The sequence below is a fragment of the Perca fluviatilis genome, chromosome 16, assembly GCF_010015445.1.
Source record: "Perca fluviatilis chromosome 16, GENO_Pfluv_1.0, whole genome shotgun sequence".
Classification (NCBI taxonomy): Eukaryota; Metazoa; Chordata; class Actinopteri; order Perciformes; family Percidae; genus Perca; species Perca fluviatilis.
In genome coordinates, this window is record NC_053127.1 from 1,870,325 (window position 1) to 1,897,947 (window position 27,623).

Here is a 27,623-nt window from a genome sequence, read left to right on the forward strand (position 1 = left end):
CCCTGATAATGGTGGCCACGGTGAAACTATCTCAGGTTTGGACGGACTCTTAGGTCGTGCTTCAGCCATTGTCATGCCATGGACAATGACATGGTCAATGACTGTTGCTTCGCATCTCGTCGTCGTGGTGCGAGGTTGTCTTGCTCTCCCTCCTGGACCTTCTCCTCTCCCTTGTTGGCCTCCTCCTCTCCCTTGTTGGCCTGCTCCTCTTCCTCCTCTGATTTGAACTCCTCTTCCTCGTTGGCCTGCTCCTCTTCTTCCATGGCCAGCTCTTCTCCCTCCTCTGACTCAAATTCCTCTTCCCCTGACTCTGCCTTCATCCATTGTGTTTTTTTGGAATCTTCAGCAAACTGTGCACTCTGAACTTGCCTTTATACACGTGGTCACAGCATTAGCAGCAAGTGTCTTCAATTTTGAGTCATTGTGTGTAATGAATGACGCCAGGTGTGTTCATTGTGTTCAAATATTGCTGACTGTGGCAAGCATTTTGCATCACATGAGCTTTCATTTGAGAATATGAGCAGAGTTCTTTTGCAACTTGTGTTTTAGCAAAGAAAAATGTGTTAAGATTTATGAGAACGGAGGATTGTGTTTTGTGAATTGTGTCTTCATGTGAAATGTGTTTATGATATTGGAAAATGATGGCTAGATTTAGTAAATGTGTTTAGACAACTGGTCATTTGGTTTAGAGGATTGGCTTTTGTGTTTTAGCATTTGAGAAAACTGTAACATAGTAAGGGTTCAAAGGGTTCCCCCTGACCCTCAATAGGATGTGGCGTTGTCAAGTCTGAAAGGGTTTTATGTTGCTCCGGCACTACAGTAATAATTCTGTTTGCTTTCATTTCAGGTCACTTGTCTTCTCATCTTTGTCTGCTTTCCCGCCTGTGTGATTACCCTCCTGCCCCTAATGTCTCACCTGTTTGTAATCATCGTCACCTGCTCCCCGTGTATATATACTCCCCTTGTCAACGTACCTGTTACCAGATTGTTGATGAACCTCGTGTATCTCACTCTCCAGCGTTTCCTAGTTTTGTATTTCATTGTTTCCTCAACCTTTTGTTTGTATCCCAATAACGTTTTTTGCCTGCTGATTTACCTGTTCATTCTCGTCCTGAGTTGTGCATTTGAGTCCGTCATTGTACCCTGACATTATAATAAAGAAATGAATACCATGATAACGTCTAAATTAATGTTGATCGATGTAGTGTTATAATTTTAAAAATATCAAACAACAAAGCATTCCAGCTTCCCTTGCCAAAGCATTGATTATGGGGTGGCTGTGGCTTAGTGGTAGAGCGGTTGCCTGCCAATCGAAAGGTTGGTGGTTCGATTGCAGTCCCATGTCGAAGTGTTATTTGCCGATACTCTGAACCCTGAGTATGATGTGTGTGGGAATCTTTATCTGATGTGCGAGACCATCCATCCATCCATCCATCTTCGTCCGCTTATCCGGTGTCGGGTCGCGGGGGGAGCAGCTCCAGCAGGGGACCCCAAACTTCCCTTTCCCGAGCAACATTAACCAGCTCCGACTGGGGGATCCCGAGGCGTTCCCAGGCCAGGTTGGAGATATAATCCCTCCACCTAGTCCTGGGTCTTCCCCGAGGCCTCCTCCCAGCTGGACGTGCCTGGAACACCTCCCTTAGGGAGGCGCCAGGGGGCATCCTCACCAGATGCCCGAACCACCTCAACTGGCTCCCTTTCGACGCACGGAGCAGTGGCTCCTCTCCGAGCTCCTCACGGATGACTGAGCTTCTCACCCTATCTCTAAGGGAGACGCCAGCCACCCTCCTGAGGAAACCCATTTCGCCCGCTTGCACTCTCGGCTCCGTTCTTTCGGTCATGACCCAGCCTTCATGACCATAGGTGAGGGTAGGAACGAAAACCGACCGGTAGATCGAGAGCTTTGCCTTCTGGCTCAGCTCTCTTTCGCCACAACGGTGCGATAGATGGAATGTAATACCGCACCCGCTGCGCCGATTCTCCGACCAATCTCCCGCTCCATTGTCCCTCACTCGCGAACAAACCCCCAAGGTACTTGAACTCCTTCACTTGGGGTAAGGGACTCATTCCCTACCTGGAGAAGGCATTCCATCGGTTTCCTGCTGAGAACCATGGCCTCCGATTTAGAGGTGCTGATCCTCATCCCAACCGCTTCACACTCGGCTGCGAACCGATCCAGTGAGTGCTGAAGGTCGCAAGGCCGATGATGCCATCAGGACCACATCATCTGCAAAAAGCAGCGGTGAGATCCCCAGCCCACCGGAACCCGCACCCCTCCCCACCCGACTACGCCGATATCCTGTCCATAATATTACAAACAGGATTGGTGACAAAGCGCGCCCTGGCGGAGGCCAACCCTCACCTGAAACGAACCGACTTACTGCCGAGAACCCGGACACAGCTCTCACTTTGGTCGTATAGAGATTGGATGGCCCTGAGTAGAGACCCCTCACCCCATACTCCCGCAGCACCTCCCACAGTATCTCCCGGGGGACCCGGTACATACGCTTCTCCAAATCCACAAAACACATGTAGACCGGTTGGGCATACTCCCAGGCCCCCTCCAGGATCCTTGCGAGAGTGAAGAGCTGGTCCGTTGTTCCACGACCAGGACGGAATCCGCATTGTTCCTCCTCAACCTGAGGTTCGACTATCGGCCGAACCCTCCTTTCCAGCACCTTGGAGTAAACTTTACCAGGGAGGCTGAGAAGTGTGATACCCTGTAATTGGCACACACCCCTCTGGTCCCCCTTTTAAAAGGGGAACCACCACCCCAGTCTGCCACTCCTTTGGCACTGTTCCAGACTTCCACGCAATGTTGAAGAGACGCGTGTCAACCAGGACAGCCCCTCCACACCCAGAGCCTTGGGCATTTCTGGCCGGATCTCATCAATCCCCGGGGCTTTGCCACTGTGGAGTTGTTTGACTACATCAGTGACTTCCGCCCGGAAATCGCGACAATCCCCCGTCATCCTCCAGCTCTGCCTCTAACATAGAGGGCGTATTCGGATTCAGGAGTTCCTCAAAATGCTCCTTCCACCGCCTATAATACCTCCTCAGTTGAGGTCAACAGTGTCCCATCCTTACTGTACACAGCTTGGATGTTGTTCCTTTCCCCTCCTGAGGTGGCGAACAGTTTTCCAGAAGCACTTTGGTGCCGAACCGAAAGTCCTTCTCCATGTCTTCTCCAAACTTCTCCCACACCCGCTGCTTTGCCTCTTTCACGGCAGAGGCTGCAGCCCTTCTGGGCCCTTCGGTACCCTGCAACTGCCTCCGAGTCCTCTGGGATAACATATCCCGGAAAGACTCCTTCTTCAGTCGGACGGCTTCCCTGACCACCGGTGTCCACCACGGTCTTCGTGGGTTACCGCCTCTTGAGGCACCTAAGACCCTAAGACCACAGCTCCTCGCCGCAGCTTCAGCAATGGAAACTTTGAACATTGTCCACTCTGGTTCAATGCCCCCAGCCTCCACAGGGATGCACGAAAAGCTCCGGCCGGAGGTGCGAGTTGAAGTGCGCTGTGGACAGGGCCTCCTCCAGACGTTCCCAATTTACCCGCACTAACACGTTTGGGCTTACCAGGTCTGTCCAGAGTCTTCCCCCACCCCCTGACCCAACTCACCACCAGATGGTGATCGGTTGACAGCTCTGCCCCTCTCTTCACCCGAGTGTCCAAAACATACGGCCTCAGATCAGAGACCCCATCACGTAAATCTTCACAATTTCATGATGGTATCACAATCTAATATATTTCTTTTCATGATGCCATCACAAACCTACGTGAGACTGGGTTGAAAGTACATACAGAGAACCTCAAAGTCCCATTGACACCCCTTTCCTCTGCAAATCTCACAATTTCAAACTGCTGCTGAAAACAGGCGAATCTCAACAAAGCTAATAGTTGACATCAATTCGGTGGCTTTACCTTATTTGGTTTTACCTTGTACCTTTGTCACGCCCCAAAATGTACATAGGTAACTGATATGGAACCAGATTGTCTGGTAAATCTAGGTCACGCAGATCTCAGGAATATTGTACATTGTTCACCTGCTATTGCATGACTTATTTAACTTCTGAGACTTTTTATGCGAGAAATCAACTATGTAGAGCTCACATATGGGCAGTTTTATGAAAATTTATGGCTAATTGCAAATTTGGTCTGACTGTGTGTCGGAGTTCAGGAGCTCCGCAGTCTAACGTGACAGGGGCGGGTGCTGCCTGGGTTGCTGCCTCGCCTCCCGGCCTGTCATCCTTCACAGACCCCGCTGTGAGTTTCAACATACATTTAGTACACTTAGAATTTTGTCACAAAGCTAACACTTTTGTCTGATTTCAATTTAATGCATTTTTGGGAATTTGAGTGGTCACATTAGGAGGATGCTAGCTAGCTATATTTCCCCATTCAATACTATGGGAAAAGATCGTGGCTACACTTTCGGCATAGATTTAGTACATTTACACTTTGAATTTCGTATTTTGTATGGGTACAGAGGAGAGCTGTGTGTGTGTGTGTGTGTGTGTGTGTGTGTGTGTGTGTGTGTGTGTGTGTGTGTGTGTGAGAAACGAATATGCCCAGCATAACTACCATCATAATGCAATCCGCATGCCCAACAACTGTCTCCCAAAGCAGATCCTGTACTCCCAGCTAAAAGCAGGACAGCGGGCCCCTAGAGTGCCAAAGAAACGCTACAAGGACAGTATTAAGACCAGCCTAAAAAAGTTTAACATCACGTCCGGTGACTGGGAGAATCTTGCGTTGAGCAGGCACTACTGGAGAAAAGCAGTGCAGCAAGGAGCAGCACACCACGAAACTCCACCGTGCCGCAGAGGCAAAGCGGCAACACCGCAAGGACAAAGAGAAAAAGGTCAAGAAAGAAGGTCATAAGGAGCAAGGTTACCTCCCCTTTCTCTGCTTTGCCCGCCAAGAGAATTTGGCCCACCCATGAGAGAGAGACATCAAGGGCCCTATCTTGCACTCAGCGCAATTGCCTTTGTACACCCGACGTACAGCGGACTTTTCCCTCCACAGACACACGTCGGTAAATTAGGGAATGTATTTGCGCTCCCGGGGGCAGTCCAGCGAAAAGAGGAGGCGTGTTCAGGCGCAAACGTTCCCTGGTGCTATTTTGCAGTTTCAGAAAACAATTCCGCCACTGACCAGGAAAAACCTGGTCTAAAGTCAGTGGTGCTAGTCTAAAGTCAGTGGAGCTAGTCTAAAGTCAGTGGCGCTAGTCTAAAGTCAGTGGTGCTAGTCTAAAGTCAGTAGCGCGTTATTCAGATGCTATTTTAGGGGCGCATGCTTGGCTATAATGTAGCGTGTGCACAACGCGCATACACTTTGCTTCTCTCATTTACACAGAGCAGTTCCCATTTTTGCAAACCATACATAATTACAAGGAAAAATATTACTGAAAATGCGCTTCATGTGTTTGGATAGGTCAGGAGGCACTTTACAGTACAGTCCTCAAAAAGTTGCAGCATTCTTTGTGGCTTGTTGTGTTTTACACATTTCCATGAATCATGGATGTGTTGATGACATAAATGAGGAAATATTAGAGGACTTAAGGAGCGTGATGTTGAACTCCGGCGGGATTGGACACCGGCGGGATCTAGTCCGGGAGTATGCGCGATGCGCTCCTGGTGGAACGGGTGGACAGAGATGGAGTGATGGGGGGGGAGGGGGCACAACAGGAGCAGGTGGTGCGTCTGGAAGCCCACGCTCCATGGCTGCAGCAATCCTCTCCAGACTTGAGGAGATGCCCCCGAGAGGAGCAGCGACATCGCCAGCCGGCCAAGACGGGCATTTATTACTTTACCGCATCCCGGACAGCTCCCGCTGTTGTGCGCCAGGCAAATCCTCCGTCATAATAGCAATCTGCCATGGAACAAGCGCGCCTGCTCTTAAAGGAAATGTGAGATGACGCTCTAATTGGTTTATTGCCCGTTATTGCCCAAACCACACCTAGCTACTTCAGACCAACCCATTTTAGATTTGCGTCGGGCGCAAGACTCATTTATCTCGCAACAGCGCCCGAGATCAATCTACAAATCCCACAAATCTACTTGCGTTTCACGTTTGATACTTGCGTTTCAGATCATTAAAATAGGGCCCCATGGCTTTCAAACGAGCAAAGTGGCAGTTGGTCAAGGCCACACACCCCCCCTCCACCTTGCCCCCCCTACTCTCCTTCTCAATAGCTACAGACACAGAAATGGCACATCCTAAGGAAAGCTCATTGTGGGACTGGCTCTAGTGGCTGTAATTCTGCACCAAGGCTGAATTTCAGGAAAGAGACTTCAGATACAGTATTAGGGGACCACTAAGGTCTATATAAAAGAGACTTCAGATACAGTATTAGGGGACCACTAAGGTCTATATAAAAGATACTTCAGATACAGTATTAGGGGACCACTAAGGCCAATATAAAAGAGACTTAAAATATACTTTAAATATACTGTACTTCTGGTGTAGTTACAAACTTTCTAATGCCTCATTTTATGAGTACAGAAACTATTTGTACTACTGTAGACGTTTGGTATCATTCCGGGCATTACTAGTGCGGTACTTTACGAGATACAAACGTGGATCCATTAGCGCCTGCACTAAGCTAAGCAGCTGATAACGCTAACTCGACCAACATTATACAACAAGGGGAAAAAAAGCTTTTGGGGGGGGTGCCTCGAGGCCAAGGTGCAAAGCAGCCTAGGGTGAAATTACTCCGAACTGTCACTTTAAGGTCGGTGGGATGCGGCTGGGGAAGGAGTTTACTTTACATGAAGAGGCGACCAGACACAGGCATGTAACCACTGCACCTCATATTTCATTAAGGTGGATATGTTTTTAGTGTTTACTGCCACCAAAGAACTTAGCTTCTAAACTCTTTGATTTAGCAAGACGGTTTGCTATCTACAACCATGCGTAACGTCAACTACGCTTTGCGTAGTGTAGTTTTTTCATTCTAAACAAGTTGATGGAAACGCTTCTAATTCACATTTTCTTTTTTTTCTCTTTTCCGATATTTTAAAAGTTTTTTTAAAATTTGCTTGACATTCACTTGACAATTAGATGGAAACATGACTAATGTTATAATCAAACAGGACTAAACCACTTTCTTCTGACTTCCGGTATCGCCAAGACGCCAGATGAGGGGCAAGGACTATGTTGTGTTCAATATGACATTGAATGACCGAATTTCTGGGTTCCCAATTGGAAACTATATATCCTCCACTTTAAACACCACATAGTGTCACACCACTTGCATCCCTTAAGTGTTATAATGGTTCATTGATTTGTTCTATTCATCCTTTAATAATTCATTATTGTTTGCCACTATTTCACAGCTGCACATCATACTTTGCATGAATTTTCAGACTTCCAGATGGTCTGAGCAACCACATTTGGCTTCTGGCTATTAAGGTCGGTGGGATGCACCGCGAGAGAACTTTACATGAACAGGCAACCAGACACAGGCATGCAGCCAGAAGAGAATAATGCCGAGCTCGCGTTCATGCGTTTATAGGAAATATCGACCAATAATAATCGGTGGGCGATCAATCTGGGAATCCCTAATTCAAACCATTAACATTTTAGAAATTGCTTTGTAATACGTTGTATTATACGTATTATATTATTATATTATATTATTATATATTATACGTATTATAAAATAATTTCCCCCTGGGATTATTAAAGTATTTCTGATTCTGATTCGGTTGTAGTTATAGTGGTTTTATGTTATGAAACCTACCTAAACTACTACTAAACTCCCTGGTCTGAGTAAAGGTCTTTCTGTTAAATGCATCAATGCCTACCTGATTTTGTTATGTGACTGTTATATCATTGGTGCAAGACATGTTTCAGCAGCTACCAAGGAAAACTGGAATCTATGCAAATATTTGCTCTGCAGAAATGGTGTGATCATTGGAGCATCTTAAAGCTTATATTTCCCAGTACAGTAGATGTGTCTCAGTATCTGTGGAAAAATACTCCTAACCCATTCAAACAGTAACCACTGCACCTTGAACGTCAACTTGTGACCAAACTACGCTTTGCGTAATCTAGTGTATTCATTCTAAACAAGTTGATGGAAACACTTATAATTCACATTTTAAATTTTTTTCTCTTTTCCGATATTTTAAAAGTTTGTTTAAAATTTGCTTGACAATTAGATGGAAACATGACTAATGTTATAATCAAACAGGACTCTGCCACTTTCTTCTGACTTCCGGTATCGCAAGACGCCAGACAAGGGGCAAGGACTATGTTGTGTTCAATATGACATTGAATGTCTGAATTTCTGGGTTCCCAATTGGAAACTATATATCCTCCACTTTAAACACCACATAATGTCACACCACTTGCATCCCTTAAGTGTTCTAATGGTTCATTGATTTGTTGTATTCATTCTTTAATAATTCATCATTGTGTACCACTATTTCACAGCTGCACATCATACTTTGCATGAATTTTCAGACTTACATCTGTTAAATGCATCAACGCCTACCTGATGTTATGTGAGACTGTTAAATAATTGGTGCAAGACATGTTTCAGCAGCTACCAAGAAAAAACAGAATCTATGCAAATATTTGTTCTGCAGAAATGGTGTGATCAGTGGAGCATCTAATAGCTTATATTTCCCAGTACAGTAGGTGTGTCTCAATATCTGTGGAAAAATACTGCTAACCCATTCAAACAGTAACAAGCCCTGGATTTTGTTTGGGGGAGTAAACACTATCCACCTAAGAACTTAGCTTCTAAACTTTTTGATTTTGCAAGCCGGTTTGCAGTCTCCAACCATGCATAACGTCAACTTGTGACCAAACTACTCTTTGCGTAATCTAGTGTATTCATTCTAAACAAGTTGATGGAGACGGTTCTAATTCACATTTAAATTTTTTTTCTTTTTTCCGAAATTTTAAAAGTTTGTTTAAAATCGCTTGACAATTAGATGGAAACATGACTAATGTTATAATCAAACAGGACTCTGCCACTTTCTTCTGACTTCCGGTACCGCCATGATGCCAGGCGAGGGGCATGGACTATGTTGTGTTCAATTTGACATCGAAGCTCCAAATTTTTGGGTTCCCAGTCGGAAACTATATACTGTATGTGTATATGGCACAGACTGTATAAAACAGGTCTATGGTCGGAAATGTCAACTCTGAAAGATATAACTGAAAGACCTTGATAAAGATGAAAACTAAGGACATGTACTCAATCATTTTATTATAGTTAGTTTTGCAAACAGACATTACAGTTTTAGTTAGTTATCGTTTTTTTGTAATGCCTCATTTTCATTTTTGTTTCAGTTAAGGACAATGTTTTTTCCCTGCTAGTTTTACAACCTTGTTCAACATACAAACACATGGGAAGATAAGGCCAAGTTTAAAGGTACCATTTAACAATGTAATCATAGATCATCAATGTGTTTATCTTCTCTGGGAAATCTTCTGTGATACGGGGGAGAAGTGGTTACACCCTTGTTCCTCAAACTGACATTGGCACATCATGTGAAATATGATAGATTTGTGTTTTGGGGGATGAGGAAATCTCATCTGTGACCTACTTTTTGCTGTAGGCTTCTATATAAAGCTCACACAGGTTTACAGACGGCACAGTTCAACAGTAAGCTGCCAGTGCGAGAATTCAGATCTCTGTGAGTTTTATGCTGTTGTTGCTGCTCGGCTCCGTCTCCCCAAGTGAAAGTGTTGATTGTCAGCAGACTGAGAGATATGACCGAACTAAAGGCTCCAGACATCTACGCTGCGCTGAGAGAGCTGACCGCCTCGTTGGTTCAACTGAAGGTGGACATGGCTACAGGTAGAGTAATGACCTGTTTTCATTGTGTCATAGCAGTTCAGAAATGTCCAAAAGAGAGAAATAAGTATTTTTCTATGTATTGGAGCAAAGTAGGGCTGAAACTACCGGCTATTTTAATTGGGAATTAATGTGTGGAATATCTTCGGGATGAATGGATGAGTTGTTTAGTCTCTAAAATGTTAATCAGTGTTTCCCAAAAAGCCCAAGATGACGTCATGAAATGTCTTTTTTTGTCCACAAATCTTTTCTGTCACAGAAGAGAGAAGAAACTAGAAAATATTCATATTTAACAAGCTGACATCACACAAGTTTACCTGTTTTACATAAAAAATTACTTAAACCGATTTATCGATTATCAAAATAGTTTGAGATTCATTTAATAGTTGACAACTGATTCATGCAGCGCTAAAGCAATGTCCAAAGAAACTGAAGGTGCAGTAAAATGAAGCTGACAAAAAACTTGTCTCTGATTTTACAGGTCAAGCACAGCTGAAGTCTGAAGTGGACAAGCAGAAGACTGAAGTGGACAAGCAGAAGTCTGAAGTGGACAAGCAGAAGTCTGAAGTGGACAAGCAGAAGACTGAAATGGACAAGCAGAAGACTGAAATGGACAAGCAGAAGACTGAAGTGGACAAGCAGAAGACTGAAATGGACAAGCAGAAGACTGAAGTGGAAAAGCAGAAGACTGAAATGGACAAGCAGAAGACTGAAGTGGACAAGCTGAAGCAACAACAGCAAGGTATTGTTCTCTGATCATTTTTATTGCTGCAGGCTGCTTCTGCTAGATAATTTTCGTTTATGGTTTTGCCTTTTTTTGGAGGATATTTAGTGTTTTATTTTCATTAATATTGTTCTGCGCTCTTCGAAAAGCTTTTAGTAACTTATTTAGGGTTCTCCATTTCGCACGTTCTACATATGAGTACATACACATTCAGGAGACACATACATTGTATCTTAAAGACATGAAGATGACGTGTGAACCAACTGAAACTGTACTGAATATATTTACATAGAAGGGTCAAAATCTTGACACCTATACCTGAAAATGTCCTGATTCAAAACAACCACATCTATTAATTTCGACTTAATTTTGATTATGTATGATCCCATAACTATACCATTCTCAAAAGCCAATTACATATTTTGTTTCTATTTTAACAAGTCCTGCTTTCCAAATAATAAGCCTTGTTAGAAATGTAGTAAATTAAACACTTTGATTACATAGGAACCAAAATCAGTTTAATTTTGATGATTTTTAAAATGACATTGCTCTCTCTCTCAAACTCTCTCTTTGTCTCTCTGTCTCTCTCTCTGTGTCTCTCTCCCTGTCTCTCTCTCTCCTTTCTCTCTCTCTCTCTCTCTCTCTCTCTGTCAATTCAAATTGCTTTATTTGCATGATAGTCAGAAATAACAATATTGCGAAGGAATCAAGGATAATAATGTGAGAATAAATAAACTACAATATATACATTTAAAAATAAAAACAGGAAAGCAACAACAGTATATAAATATACAGTAAAATTGCTAGTGTCAAATGTAAGAAAGAAAGCAAAGACAAAAAAATTAAACTGAAGTAGAGGACTAAATGAGAAGGCAGAGTAAACTGAAGTAGAGGACTAAATGAGAAGGCAGAGTAAACTGAAGTAGAGGAATAAATAAGAAGGCAGAGTAAACTGAAGTAGAGGACTAGATGAGAAGGCAGAGTAAACTGAAGTAGAGGAGTAAATGAGAAGGTAGAGTAAACTGAAGTAGAGGAGTAAATGAGAAGGCAGAGTTAACTGAAGTAGAGGACTAGATGAGAAGGTAGAGTAAACTGAAGTAGAGGAGTAAATGAGAAGGCAGAGTTAACTGAAGTATAGGACTAGATGAGAAGGCAGAGTAAACTGAAGTAGAGGAGTAAATGAGAAGGTAGAGTAAACTGAAGTAGAGGACTAGATGAGAAGGCAGAGTAGACTGAAGTAGAGGAGTAAATGAGAAGGTAGAGTAAACTGAAGTAGAGGACTAGATGAGAAGGCAGAGTAAACTGAAGTAGAGGAGTAAATGAGAAGGTAGAGTAAACTGAAGTAGAGGACAAATGAGAAGGCAGCGTTAACTGAACTGTGTACTCTCGGTTTAGGGCTAGGTAACAATCCATTTTGCTTTGACGTTCAGTAGTGTCTTTCCAATAGGTCATGTATTTCTGTTTTTGTCTGCAGATGATTTGGTTGGGCCGGATGGTTTGGGGGGTGTCCTGAGGCTCTGGGGGCTGTGAGGTGAGGGCGCTGAGGGACAGGGCTAGCTGACTGAGGGAACTTTTCTCTGTTTCTCTCTTTGTATTGTAGTGCTTTGTAGTGGAAACTATGGGGGTCGCTTGTTTTCAGGTGGTTGTAGAATTTGATGGATCTTTTTTCAATTGTAATTTGGAGGGGATATTTTTATATATTTGGAGGGGATATTTTTATATATTTGGAGGGGATATTGGCCTAGTTCTGCTCGGCAGGCGTTATTTGGGATGTGTCTTGGTAGGTGTAGAAGGTTTCTACAAACTTCTACATGGAATTTCTCAATTGGGTGATTGTCCCAGTCAGTAAATTTTAAATGTCTACTGAGCGAGCCCCATATTTCGCTACAATATAGAGCAATGGGTTCTATTACTGATTTAAATATTTTTAACCAAATTTTAATGTTAATGTCTGTTTTGATTTTTCTTTTAATTGCATAACATCCTCTTCGTGATTTGTTTCTCAGCACATTCACACCCATTTGAAAACTACCTGATGAACTAATATTGAGACCTAAATATGTATAATTTGTAGGGATGAGCGAGTACAGCATTATCTGTATCTGTATCTGTTTACCATATGAATTATCGGTATCTGTATCTGTACTCGGACTGGGCGGGGCCTAACCCGGGATTTAACCCGGAAGTGGGTCAGGTTGTCTTGAAATGGGTATGTTATGACCGGTATGTTATTGTAAGCATGCAATTTATATGGGTTGATCAGAAATTGTTATATTTATTGCTGATTAGAAAACTATTTACATGACAGCATCAGCATTGAGCTTCAGATCAATGGTTTTGATCAAGATAACAAACAAACTATATACAGAACAAGTTTTACAACAATGAATACAACACATGCATTTGCAATTATGAAGTCAAATGTAATGAACAAGAGTTTTCATACTCAACATAACTTTCTTTTTTAACTTTTAATTTTTTTATGATCAGTGTGATTATTTATTTTTTTGGTTCTTTTTTTTATTTTTTTATTTCCACACAAGGTGTGTGTGTGTGAGAGAGAGAGAGAGAGAGAGAGAGTGTTTGTGTGTGTGTGTTTGTGTATGTAGCTTAATTTGTAAAATTATTTATACCACAACTACCTTTATTTTTTTTATAAAATACAGCAAGAAAGTGTCAGACACTCAGTGCGTGAAGTCAAAAAAACTGGTTAGAGCCAGCTGACGGTTTAAAAAAAAAAACTCCGATAAAAGGCAGAGAGAGGGAGAGAGTGTAGCATGTGTGTGTAGCGAATTAATTTGTAATATAATTTTATACCACTACTTCCTTTATTTTTTTATGAAATACAGCAAGAAAGTGTCAGACACTGTGCGTGAAGTAAAAACAAACTCCGCCAGCTGACGGTTTAAAAAAGAACAAAAATCTCCGACAGGCAGAGACACAATGCGAGTCACATTCTACCAAGCACCACATCTGAACAAAGCCCACGTTTACCAGAACTCTACTGGTTAATAAGTAAGTACTACAAACCGAAGACAGAGAGAGCGATCTGTTCTCTTCTCAGTGTTCTGTGTGTGAGTGAGCAGAGCGGGACACACAGCAACACAATAAATCTGTATGTGTGTAGGGGAGGGGCGCTGTGACTACTAGCCTATCACAGAACGCAGACACAGTCAGCTACCCAATGAGGATTTTTATTCAATCCGAGCACAGATATTGACTCGTATTACTCGTATAATACTCATACTCGGCAAAAGTGCTTTATCCGTACCGGATACTCGTTTCAGCTGAGTATCCGGCTCAACTCTAGTAATTTGTGCTAATTTAACTGTATTTAGATATATACTGTAATTGCTAGATCTTTTCTGGAAAATCTGTATTTTGGTTTTGTTTAGGTTGACAGTCAGAGCCCAGGTCTGATAGAAACTGTGCAGGAGATCCGGGTGTTGTTGTAGGCCTTCTTTTGTAGGGGACAGCAGGACTAGAGCATCAGCATATAACAAATATTTGATGTCAGTGTCTCCCAGTGAGTGTGATCTCTCTCTCTCTCTCTCTCTCTCTCTCTCTCTCTCTCTCTCTCTCTCTCTTTCTGTCTCTCTCGCTCTCCATCCCAGTCCGACAGGTTGCGTTCTCAGCCGCTTTGGTGACGACTAAAGGCCAATCAAATATCGGACCCTTTCCCACGCACACTACCCTGATCTTCAAACACGTCCCCACCAACATCGGAAATGCCTACAACCCAAACACAGGTAGCTCTGATATTCTAACAATACATTTTAGGGATGCACCAATATGAACATTTTGGCAGAATAACAACATTTTGTGATGCCGATATTTATCTTTATAAAACAAGTTTCTATGATAATTATATTTTGTGTATACTGAAAGACGTGTAAACACTGTATATGTGAAAGTAATGTATTTCTATTTTGTAAAACATTTGGAAAAGCCCATAAATCATTGATTATTATTGTAAGTATCTGACAACATTAGGGAAAGGATCCCTACATGAGATAGACCTTTTAGTTAAAGAGTAAAATCCTAAATTATACATATAAAAAAGGCTTCAATAAAAATATCTTTGAAAAAAAAAGAGTAAGATCCTTTTAGTTTAACATGAAACAGCCCCGAAATCACCATCACCAAACCCACCAGAATATATATTCACTTGTATTTTCCTGTTCAACAATTTTTTATTTAATTTTTATCATCCAACAGGTGTGTTCACTGCCCCGGTGAAAGGAGCATACAACTTTGAGTGGCATGTCGGTGCACTTGGAGACAACAGCCACGGTTCAGCTGTTGTGTTGGTCAAGAACACAGAGAATGTTTTCATTGCATGGGAGCAACAGAAGGACGGTTTTATGAGTTCTTCTAATGGTGTCATGCTGCTGCTGGAGGTGGGAGACATTGTGTTTGTGCGTCTGTGGGTGGGCCACCTGGCGTATGACAATGGAAATCACCAGACAACCTTCAGTGGGTTTCTGCTGTTCCCCATGTAAGACAGAAACAGCAGCTCTGTGATAGTCACACAGGTTTTTGTTGTCTTAAACAACTCTTTATAGCACTTCATAGATTTTCTCTGATTTCAGGAATGTATTTTTTTAATCAAATTTTAAAGTGATTAATATTTCTGATTCTCTCTGATTTCTGTGAATTTTAGTGAAAGAATAAACATATGTCATTGCAATTACATCTGTGAGCTTTTCTTTATTCTTCATTGTGTGTGTGTGTGTGTGTGTGTGTTTCCAAATGTTGAGGTACTTGTACTTTACTTGAGTCTTTTCTTTTCATGCTACCATCTACTTCTACTCCGTTATATTTCAGAGAGAAATATTGCACTTTTTACTTTATCCAGTTCTTCAACTTCCTGTAAATATACAGGAAATGTTTTACAGTGTAACTACGTTTATTGAGACTTTTGTTTAGTTCAAATCAAATAATTTTTTCAGTGATAATAAGTAATCCATTGCCCAAACGATATCCTTAAAGCGATGGTTCGGAGTAATTCACCCTAGGGTCCTTTGCACCATGACCTCCAGCCAAACATCCCCCAGAAGCTTTTTTCACCTGGGTCTAACATTGGGAGAGTTAGCTAGAGTAGCGTTATCAGCTGAATAGCTTAGCACAGAGGCTAATGGACCCACGTTTGTATCTCGTAAGTTACCCCACTAATAATGCCCGAAATGATACCAAACGTCTACAGTAGTACAAATAGGTTATGCACTCATAAAACGATGGATTGGAAAGTTTGTAAGTACACCAGAAGTTTATGTAAATAACACTTGCCTGCTGGCTTCTGCTCCCTGCTGTTGTTGTTGCTGCGAGACGAGTGCTTAGAGGCCGTCTACAAATTACAACACCGAAAGAGATGCAACAAAAATATTTATTAATTTAACTTTTTTTTTTAAGTATGTGCTGTAGTATAACTAGCAGGAGACAAGTAATAATTGAGGTAAGTTTGGAGACATTATCTTATTTAATCATTAAATTAATAAATATTTTTGTTGTATCTCTTTTCGGTGTAGTAATTTGTAGACGGTCCCTAAGCACTCGTCTAACTGCAGGTAGCAGCAGCAGCAGCAGCAACAGAGAGCTGAAGAGAGCAGGCAAGTGTTCATAAACTTCTGGTGTACTTACAAACTTTCCAATCCATCGTTTTATGAGTACATAACCTATTTGTACTACTTGTAGACGTTTGGTATCATTTCGGGGATTATTAGTTATATTTGTGTATAATATTACATCTGACAAGTATTACACACGCGCACACACACACACACACACAGACAGACACACACACAACACACTTACACAAACACGCCACAACACACACACATACATACACAACACACACACACACACACACACAAAAAACACCTCTCTCTTATCTATAAATAATGTGTGTATGAAGTAGGGGTGTTCGTTTTTAGTTGTGTTTTTTTTTTTTTTTTATGATTATTTACATTATATATTTAATCTTCGAAGGATCAAAACTATGAATGAACACTATGGAATTATGTACATAACAAAAGTGTGAAATAATTGGAAACATGTCTTATATTTTAGATTCTCCAAAGTGCACACCCTTTGCTTTTTTATTAATAAGGAAAAAACTTCCACTAATGAACCCTGACAAAGCACACCTGTGAAGGTAAAACCATTTCAGGTGACTACCTCATGAAGCTCATTGAGAGAACACCAAGGGTTTGCAGAAAGAGCAAAAAGCAAAGGGTGGCTACTTTGAAGAATCTAAAATATAAGACATGTTTTCAGTTATTTCACACTTTTTGTTAAGTACATAATTCCATATGTGTTCATTCATAGTTTTGATGCCTTCAGTGAGAATCTACAATGTAAATAGTCATGAAAATAAAGGAAATGCATTGAATGAGAAGTTGTGTCCAAACTTGTGGCTGTGTATATATATATATATATATATATATATATATATATATATATATATATATATATATAAATCCTGCTTTTGCTTTACAATTCCATTGACTCGGGTCAACTTAATAAAATAAATAACAGACCTTACTAGACAACGTGAAATTATTGACAGTATTTCAACATCAACATTTTAAAGCAGTCCGGCAACTTTGTCTATTTGATGTCATGAAGCCAGTTGTGTCATCACCTGGCCAATACCTCACTGAGATCAGCTCTTGTCTTTAGACCCAGAGGTTGTGAGTTCAATCCCCCAGGGTAAATATTAATGATTTGTCCCTTTTAGAAAACAACAACAGGACCAGACACTGTTTTTTTGACAATATGTCTTTTATTTTTGAATGTTTACTTGATTATATAGTAAAGGAAATTAGCTGAATAAAGAACACAACACATCAGTTTTAAGAATAAAAAGTAACCAGTTCATAAAACAGTGGACTATATGAATAATTAATAGTTATTATGAAGTGTTGCTACAGTTGCATTCTCCCCTTGTATCACAGAAAGGTCCGACAAAATATACACTTATATTTTCTATCTGGTTTCCAGTCTTTTGCTAAGCTAAGACAGCTGTTTCCCCCTGTTTCCAGTCTTTATGCTAAGCTAAGCTAGCTGTTTCCCCCTGTTTCAAGACTTTATGCTAAGCTAAGATAGCTGTTTCCCCCTGTTTCAAGACTTTATGCTAAGCTAAGCTGGCTGTTTCCCCCTGTTTCCAGTCTTTATGCTAAGCTAAGATAGCTGTTTTTCCCTGTTTCCAGTCTTTATGCTAAGCTAACGTCTGTTTGAGGGAACTTCATATTTAGCGTACACACATGAGAGTTGTATCGATCTGAATTCTCAGAGAGAAATCTAATTAGTATGTTAATATTTTATCAGATGAGTGGGCACTGTTTATATCAGACAATATTCAGTAAACTAAAATGGAAAAGATGTGTGAGTATTCAAATGTTTTCTGTATTTCATATTGTGTTATTTACTATACATTAAAAGTCCATTTACTGATTTGTTTTTGTCCAGCTCAGTGAGCCAGTTTCTGTCTAATTTTAAACACAAATTTGAAGTGTTCCTTAACTTCAGATAATAAACAAGTGAAAGTGAGTCATCTGTCAGCAGAGAGCTGTTTCTGTCTGCTGAACAAACTGAAAGTGAATCAACGATAGAGATTAGAGATGAGCTGTAGAGGCATCATGATGGTGTGGTAGAGTTACACACAAATGTTCTTGGAGCACACGAAAGAAGCCGTGTAGATACAACCCACATCGTTCCACTGTCCTGTAGAGGGAGTTTACAACCAATATAACTGATAACATTTAATGTCTAACATTTATATTGAAGAATGCAATATACGACAAGATGTTTTAAATGTTTTTGTTACCATTAAAGTTCATCACAAGACAGTTCTCCGCTACACCGCCGTTAGGCTCCCCCGCATAGAAGCTTTGGTAGTTGAATTTGGATCCATCGGCCCACATCCACGTACCCTCCTGGAGGAGAAAGATTGTTTTACAGTCAAAGAGGACCCCCTCGAAAACGAGATGCTTCATCTCAAGGGGTTATCCTCTCAAATAAACAATTTCAAACAATTTCAAAGTGAAATCAAGAGTTCTTGTTGTTGTAATACTCATTCCGGCCACAAGAGGATCCTCCTTGTTTTCTACAACAATACGACAGATGCAACGCATTCTTATGAACGGGTTCGTGTGATATCGTATGAAAACTTATGCACGACAATTAATATGATGCCGGTCACATGACAGTTACGTTAAGCGGTCTTTACAGATAAATTTAGCCGAGAAATGGTCACTATGAGCCAGGTAGGGAGCACCGCAAGGTAACGGTCCTTTCAGCATTGCAGTTGAGTTTAGCTGAGAAAAAGTGAGAGTCATGCAGCTACGACAGTTAAGTTTAGACACCAACACAACTAGTTAAGATTAGAAAAATCCACTCAGGATCTTCACGCTCTTATATAGCAGCAGACAATGTGCTGCTGACAGTAGTAAATATGGAATATACACAGATTACAGAGCTTTCATTTTCAGAGATATATGTATGAATAGTTCATGAGAACAGGCTGAGAGACGAGCGACATCACTTCCTGTGTGATGATTAAAGTCTTACATGCACTGCATCAAAGCCGCCGATCCAGGCAGGTTTGTCTGCACCGGTCGCTTGGTGAATGTGGTTTCTGATGAATGTATATTCCTCAGCTGAGTGGATGGAAGCCAGATTCCCACCAGCGGCCTGGCAGAAGGTCTAATGGAGACAATGTAAAACGTTTAGAAAGAAACAAAAACATAATCACTCATTATTAACAGATGTCAGGGCAGTTATACAGTCACAGGGCACATTTTAAAACTTATGTGATAGAAGTATTCATCTCCTTTACTTCAATAAAAGTACTAATACCACACTGTAAAAATACTCTGTTACAGTAAATCTGCATTGGAAATGTTAAGTATCATCGGTATCAACGGGTGTTCATGTCTCTGGAGTGTTTGATCTTTTTTCTAATTATGTGGTATTAGTAGTTTTACTGCAGTAAAGTATTAGAGTACACTGGTATTTAACAAACATGTCTTATGGTAGTTACGACTGCTGTACCTCTGCATCAATCCAACTCTTTGCCTCGAGGTGGAAACTGAAACAGCGAAAGCCAAACTGAGTCCAACCAGTAGGGCAGGAAGCTTGACCCTGTATGAACAAACAAGCCAAAAACAATCAGACTAGTCTATATCGACGACTGTTCATTTATGGCAGTGGTTCTCAACCTGTTTTGGGCCAGCGCACCCCCGATCCATTGTCCAGGTCCCTTACCGCCCCCCAAATAAGAAGTAGACCAGTTGCCCTAAATATTAACGATTATTGACAGGAAGTCCAGTGGGACGTTGTGTGTTATCAGAGTTGCACACAATGCACTAAAATGACTAATAGGCCCAATTATTGTTTTGATGATTATTGTTGTTATATATAATATTATATAGTATTATATTACTATTATAAGGTTCATATTGCTATCAAAAAACATATGATTTTATGAAAAATATTCCATGGATATGTTCATAGACAAAATAAATGATTTAAACTTCACAACAAAACCCGATTTATAACCCTACACTACGGAGTATATATAAAATGATACTCTGACGACCCATTCCCGTGAAGGCAGCACCTTGACTTTAATGTGCTGCAAACAGCACAACCTGGAAATAAACAAAAACATAAGTAATTAGCATCATCATATGAGCATTTGTATCTATATGTGCAATAACATCTGCTGAACAGGGCCAACATTTACTGAAGATTGGTAACTGTTTATTAGAAACTGTTCATAATAACAGAACATTTATTTTTACCGTAGCTACACACCAAATTTCCTTTTTTAATTACAGGACAAAGTCCAGGGATGGCCTCCAGAACTTTTTCTATAATTGTACGGATTTATTTTTTAAGAGCGAACTTACATATGCAGTCAACAGTCCGTTGGACAAACAGAGCAACAAAGCCAACGGAAAGACTGATGCCATCTGTGGAAAAAACGTTAAACAAAGTCAACACACTGCATACAAGGAAATAATGTCAGACAATGAACGACAGCAATTGATCATTAATGAGCCATTTATCAAAGTATAAACATTATATAACCATATATGGTTTAATATTTCATAGATTATCTAGTATTTCAAATGTAAATGATTTTTGCTTTTCTCAAAACAGAATATGTCCTCTAGAAAAAGACAGGATTAGTTATTATTAAAAGCAAAATTAGATGAAATTGTGACGATAAATTGAAATATGATTACCTTTGCTGACGTGGTGATTGGCTGACACAGAGGAGAAGAACAAGCTGATGACTGTCACTGAAAGAAGATGTCACAGATCTGAATACTATTAAACACTCAATAATAACAAATAAGGTTAAACTTCAGCTGGATTTACTAGGGCATCCACAATCTGCATTTAATTTTCTGCAGTCTAGTATAAACCAAATATATCAAACTTTCAGGAAAAACACAGTACATTTTGAAATATCCATTATACTCACATCAATATTCTTTGTTCTGCCTGGTTTGGTTTGGAGGGAAAAGAGAGTCACAGGCCCTTATATACCTTGGAAAGGGGAGTGGTCTTAGTCATGATTGACAGTCCAGTGTCCAACATAACATCCCCCCCCCCCACCTCGGCCCAGAAGATCAGGGTTCGGGTTTACTGTGTCAAGGCCGTTATACTTCACTCACAAACTTTTAATGTTGATGATTGTCATCATGAATCAATATTGTGTATATTTTTTTTAAATCATTGATTACTTGTGATATGGTTTTGGTATATATGTTAATTACCCCAGCTATGTTTACTGGGCTACATTAAGCGTTCATTTTAAAATGATTGTAAAATTTCTGACAGCATGTGAACGCAGCACTGGGGAAGCTTACTTTGCAGTTAGCTAACGTTAGCTAGTAATTAGCCAGACCATGCTGCTGTCCGGCGGATGGACTGGAACGTACGCTAATATTAATAGCTAGCGCCCAGCGAAGCAGGAGAGCGGACAAGCTGCTCCGGTCTGGCTGGGTTTAAGTTGCTGCAGTTTTTGTGTTGGTGGCGGTCGTTTGTAGTCATTTGCAATCAACGTAGTGTTGCACTTAACGTCAGCATCACATTACAAATGGCTGACTTGTGACTTTGATTGGCACAAACAATATCACTGGCCCGAACAGACCAGCAATTGGCCAATCAACTTGCACGACATATTGTTTTACTGGCCCCTGGCCATCGGCCATTGCTTATGTCAAACCCTGCAGTCCTGAACCCAGGGCATGAAATTAACACCCGCCCACCCACCAAATGCAGGTGAATTTTGCAATTGGCGGGTAACACTGTCAATCTACCTGCCACTTTGGCGGGTAGCCAATGAGAATTGAGTGATTCAGATGCGTAACTATCGGTAAGCAGGGTACGCGCTTGCTTACGGGACTGGTCCAATCAGAGGCCCGCATCACTGGAAGACATTGATTGACAGCCTATCGCGCAGCCACTGACCAAGTGGGAGGGAGAACGGGTCAAATGAATTTCCTTGTTTATGTTATGAACACGAGACGTGTGTGTAACTCTAACATCTCACATTACCAACAAAACGTCCAGCAAAAGACCGTCAAAACATTTCAGACCGTCCTGCCAACATGTAACATCAATGTACGCTGGAACCATTTTTCACTCTTAAGTCTCTGAAAGTTGCTGCTGTTTCATCTTGTCAGCTGTCTGCAGCGGGCGGGACTGTTGCTCAATTTCCCCCGCGACTGACGCGCACACATACACAGACAGGAAAAAACGCAGATGAGACCCACAGGATGACCTAAATTGAGGACAGCTACTTTATTGTAAGTGCAATGATAAGTTAAAGTCCAATATGAAACCGTATGAATGTGTGTCCCAGCCCAGGATAGGAAATTAACTAACAATGTAAAGATCAACAAGCCACTGACAGACATGTTCATATTTGTTTCATTCAATAAATTATTATTTTGTGTCTTAAATCCAACAGCCGTTTTGATATTGTACCAACATCATCATCCTGAGCCTTTTTGGTAAGGTTCCTAGAAAATCTCAGCCCAGAGTAATTCATTAATATTACTAATTATTATTCTCCCCAAAACAAGTTTCCTTTTTATTTATTTTTTTATTTTTAAGAACTATACAAAAAAAGTTGAAAAACAACTCATGTGTTATGGTCCACATTCACCAGTGTTTTGTTGTTGTTGTGGTGTGTGTAGGCTACTCCTGATGTTGTCAGTTCTCACATCTCTTATATGCAGTGGTGTAACGAGCCAACACCAGACCCCTATGCAGGATTATCAAGGCTGGCCCCCCTACTACAGCACGTGATGACGACGCAATGTCCATGAGTAGGACAGGACAGGATCATAGAGACACAGCAAGTCCTGTTTTTCACCTTTTATGAGGCAAAAAAAAAAAACTGGCTGGTAAAAAGTCACTTTGGCAGGTGGATTTAAACATCCACCTGCCAAAGTGGCTGGTGGTCAAAAAAGTTAACTTCATGCCCTGCCTGAACCCAATTTGTCAAATCAAAGAATCTTCAGGGCGACCACATGGTGCAGTAATAGATCTTTATTCAATCATAAGACCCTGAGTAAATTTTCTGCAGAAAAATGACTGACTTTCCTTCAACATTCGTTTCTTTAACACATAAACAAAACAGGCACACACTTTTCGACATGCCGGAAACGACAACTCCATATAAGGTCACGTAAACTCCTCATGCTCTTCCAATCATGTAGGTAACCCAGTTGGAGTGACTCCCAGAAATTGTTCAGATTGATGTTTAGAACTGTTTTTTGCTGGCCCACCTTATTTATCTAAGCTTATTACACCATTTACACCGGCAGTCTGGCCCACATTCTCCGCTCCCTTGATGCTGGTCTCCCGGTCATTCCCCCAGTAAACAAACAATCTGTTGGTGAAGGGCATTGACCTACCATGCCCCTAACCTTTAGTACGGCCTTCCACTACGTGTTAAATAAGCTAATATCAACTGATATTAAACACACACAAACACACACACACACACTTACACAAACACGCACACACACACACACACACACACACACACACACACACACACACACACACACACACACACACACACACACACAAACACACCCTCTCTCTTATCTATGAATAATGTATGTATGAAGTAGGGGTGTCCCCGACTAAGGATTTACACATTCAAATCAGAATTGTCATCTCCTTCTCATTCAATGTGTTTCCTTTTTATTTTCATAACTATTTACATTGTAGATTCTCACTGAAGGCATCAAAACTATGAATGAACACATATGGAATTATGTACTTAACAAAAAAGTGTGAAATAACTGAAAACATGTCTTATATTTTAGATTCTTCAAAGTAGCCACCCTTTGCTTTTTTTGATAACTCTGCAAACCCTTGGTGTTCTCTCAATGAGCTTCATGAGGTAGTCACCTGAAATGGTTTTACCTTCACAGGTGTGCTTTGTCAGGGTTAATTAGTGGAGTTTTTTCCCTTATTAATAAAAAAGCAAAGGGTGGCTACTTTGAAGAATCTAAAATATAAGACATGTTTTCAGTTATTTCACACTTTTTTGTTAAGTACATAATTCCATATGTGTTCATTCATAGTTTTGATGCCTTCAGTGAGAATCTACAATGTAAATAGTCATGGAAATAAATAAAAAAACGCATTGAATGAGAAGGTGTGTCCAAACTTTTGGCCTGTTCTGTATGTGTGTGTGTGAATGGGTTGGGAGGGGCACGACACTAGTCAGCACTGCGCATTAATTCTTTAAAACCTTCACCTACTACTACTACTACTACTACTACTACTACTACTACTAGATGAACTGCCGTCGTCAGTCTGATACTGTGGGTGGATCTAGAAAAAAGACGAACATATTTTAAGTCCCAACATATGATATTACTATTCGTAAATTAAAAGCGCCATTATATATGAAAGAGTAGACCGTCTTTATTGGTAATAAACTTACCCGTTTTAAGTGGAAAGTTTGTTGTTGACGAGTGGTAGGATATGAGCTGTTGGAACAACTTGCATTTTACTTTTTTTGGATCATCTTTTACCATTTCAAAGTGCATCCACACTTTAGATTTTCTTTTTCCACACATTGTTAAGTAACGTTAATCCCTGCTGTCAAGATGCTCCTAGTCTGTCATGGATCAGGGAAAGTGAAACTTAAATCTGTCACAGGGGTGGTTGGATTTAACACACACACACACACACACACACACACACACACACACACACACACACACACACACACACGTAAAAAATATATTAACGCTTCTTTCTTTTCACGTTTTTTTTTTTTTTTACAGCATTATCATAATTAAAGGCTGTATATAACTTAATATAACCGTACAAAACCAGTAGTTCTGTGTGAAATTAGAAATTGAGCACCCCCATATTGCCAAAATGGTATGATCCTTGTTTCATAATAACACCCGCGAAGATTCGACTGTGAGATTGGTGGTCGAATCAGGCTCTGCATATCGATGCATCGAATCTTCGACTATTCGGAAACTGACATTGACACATGTGAAATATGATAGATATGTGTTTTTGCAAATGAGGAAATCTAATCTGTGACCTCCTTTTTGCTATAGGCTTCTATATAAAGCTCACACAGGCACATAGCACAGTTTAAAAGTAAGCTTCTTAATAGTGTAGGAAAAAAAGCGACCGATTCTACTCTGGCTCAAAAAGCCAGAGTCTTTCAAGAACCACCGGTCACTTCTCAAAGTTTCCCCTTTACTTATTGTGTTCGTTGAAAGGCAGACCAGGAAATGAATACTCAGGATCCGTTCAGTTAAACTATAACAATCTTTAGTAAAATGATATTGCAAACAGATCTTTCATATGCATATGGATCAGCCGCTCCTTCGAGACTTTCTCTCCCTAGCCACCAACAAAGTCTTTCCAGGTCTGACACCGGACCTTCCTTTTCCCTATTCTTTTAATCATCTTCAGGTTCCTCCTTCCGCCATTGCGTGTGGGCCGCCAATTGGTTGGATATCCCTCAGACTTTCTGTCTCCGAGAAGATAGAGAAGTTGCGCGCTAGAGATTGTCTGTTCCTTTAAGAGATTTTATATGGTGCATTATGTTCCAATTGTTTATTAAACAAATCAGGAGCACTTTTGCTCCACTAAATCTGAACCCGTCTTATCTTACACATGCCAGACAGGAGGAGACAGCGAGGCCATCCCAGGCTACAGCACATTCTTATTCTAAACCCAATAGATTTCTACACCCTCTTTTTCCACAGCAACAAGCTGTGGAACATAATCCTAATATTGGTAAAACAAAATAATGGGATCCCTCTTTCGAGACCTACGTATGACTTACTGACAATTTAGTAATCAGTAATAAGCAATCAAAAGTTAACTGTGATAGTAGATATCATGACAGAGCGGTGTGGTGCGTGGGTCTTATATGTAGACTTTAGCCCCTACTGTAAGCTGCATAATCCATTGCTCTTTCTATGACTATACCAATGGTTACAATTATTTTTAGTGGAAATCCCTAAACATCGTGTATCATGCAAACTTCAAACAAACATCTTTTGTAATTATTGTAATTAATTAAAAATTGTAAAAAAAAGCCCCGCGCAATATCTGTGAAACAAATAAGGGAATATCTGACAGCAGATAAGAGGATAGAAAAACAGTTGGAGATAGGAAACGGGGACTCAGGGAGAGGGGGGCACTGGGGGGTGATTGTGAGTAATTTAGACCCAGCGTGACTATACTCCTTCCTCCTCCTCGTCGGAGGAAGTGCCAGCCTCGTCAAAATAGTTCTCATAGTTGGCAGGGTGAGTAGATTCAGTCATGGCTAACATCTGATAAGCCGGGGGAGCACCCTCTTTTGATAAAGCCGTTATTATCAGTCTGTTGATTAGAGTTCTGGGACAGGGGATTGCACAACAGCCGCAACACACCAGAATGCCAGAAAATACGGCAATGGACACCAACACAGAGGTCACCATGTTCTTCCATTTACCGATCCAATTTCCCATCCAACTGGAAAAAATATTCCTGTCTATACCCGAGTTTTCAGCCAAGTCTTCGGAGAGCCCTCTTAGGCCTTCTAACGCACGGGTTACAGGACCCTACAAGACCCTGAGTAAATTTTTACTGCAGCATTCGTTTCTTTAACACATAAATAAAACAGGCACACACTTTTCGACATACCGGAAACGACAACTCCATATAAGGTCACGTAAACTCCTCATGCTCTTCCAATCATGTAGGTAACCCAGTTGGAGTGACTCCCAGAAATTGTTCAGATTGATGTTTAGAACTGTTTTTTGCTGGCCCACCTTATTTATCTAAGCTTATTACACCATTTACACCGGCAGTCTGGCCCACATTCTCCGCTCCCTTGATGCTGGTCTCCCGGTCATTCCCCCAGTAAACAAACAATCTGTTGGTGAAGGGCATTGACCTACCATGCCCCTAACCTTTAGTACGGCCTTCCACTACGTGTTAAATAAGCTAATATCAACTGATATTAAACACACACAAACACACACACACACACACACACACACATACCACACACAGTGGGACTGAAAACCCACCTCTACTCATTACACTATACCATAACAACCATAACACACCATTCTTTCTGTGTCTTTCCCAAACAAACCTTTTCATATATTCTCTTATGTTGCTGCTTCTGTATGTATTTACTATTACTGCTTTAATGCTGTTGAATTGTTTTGTTGCTGTCTGATATTTCTGTGTTCCTTTTATTGTAAAGTGCACTGAGACCATGTAGCAGACCAAAACATGGTTCCTGAATGTGGCTACATTGTGGCTAAGGGTCTTCTTAAAGAGCATTCTGGGACAATACAAGATTGCTACTGCATAAATAGAACAATCAGTAACACTTTACAATAAGGGTACATTAATTGGCATTACTTGTTTCAGCAGCACTATTATGCATTTATCAAGTGTAAGTTAAGGTGCAAGTGTTCTCAACTTTAAAATAACGCTGACAAAGATTATTAATAACTGTTTAGTTATGGTTTAGTAATACATATTCAGTATTATTATACATTAA

At 40.8% G+C, this 27,623-nt stretch overlaps 2 protein-coding genes across 3 annotated transcripts in view; one reads left to right on the forward strand and one right to left on the reverse strand.

Annotated features, from left to right (window-relative positions):
• Positions 1-9,608: 9,608 nt before the first annotated feature.
• LOC120544155 (complement C1q-like protein 4) overlaps positions 9,609-27,623 on the forward strand; it is a 72,644-nt gene continuing 54,629 nt past the window's right edge. The window contains exons 1-4 of one of the 2 annotated variants that reach the window (XM_039777752.1): positions 9,610-9,822; positions 10,301-10,561; positions 14,158-14,292; positions 14,762-15,167. In XM_039777752.1, the coding sequence (XP_039633686.1) occupies positions 9,735-9,822; positions 10,301-10,561; positions 14,158-14,292; positions 14,762-15,045 (768 nt within the window). In that variant the 5' untranslated portion in view covers positions 9,610-9,734 and the 3' untranslated portion in view covers positions 15,046-15,167. Of the gene's footprint in view, positions 9,823-10,300; positions 10,562-14,157; positions 14,293-14,761; positions 15,168-27,623 lie in introns of those variants that run through there. The other variant, XM_039777753.1, reaches the window with a different exon arrangement.
• On the reverse strand, positions 17,313-21,099 carry LOC120544171 (galactose-specific lectin nattectin-like). The gene is made up of 7 exons (XM_039777774.1): positions 21,039-21,099; positions 20,797-20,853; positions 20,458-20,520; positions 19,598-19,687; positions 19,115-19,249; positions 18,372-18,480; positions 17,313-18,268 (listed from the first exon to the last, which is right to left on the reverse strand). The coding sequence occupies exons 3-7, from the start codon at positions 20,518-20,520 to the stop codon at positions 18,201-18,203; spliced, it is 465 nt and encodes a 154-aa protein (XP_039633708.1). The 5' UTR covers positions 20,797-20,853; positions 21,039-21,099; the 3' UTR covers positions 17,313-18,200.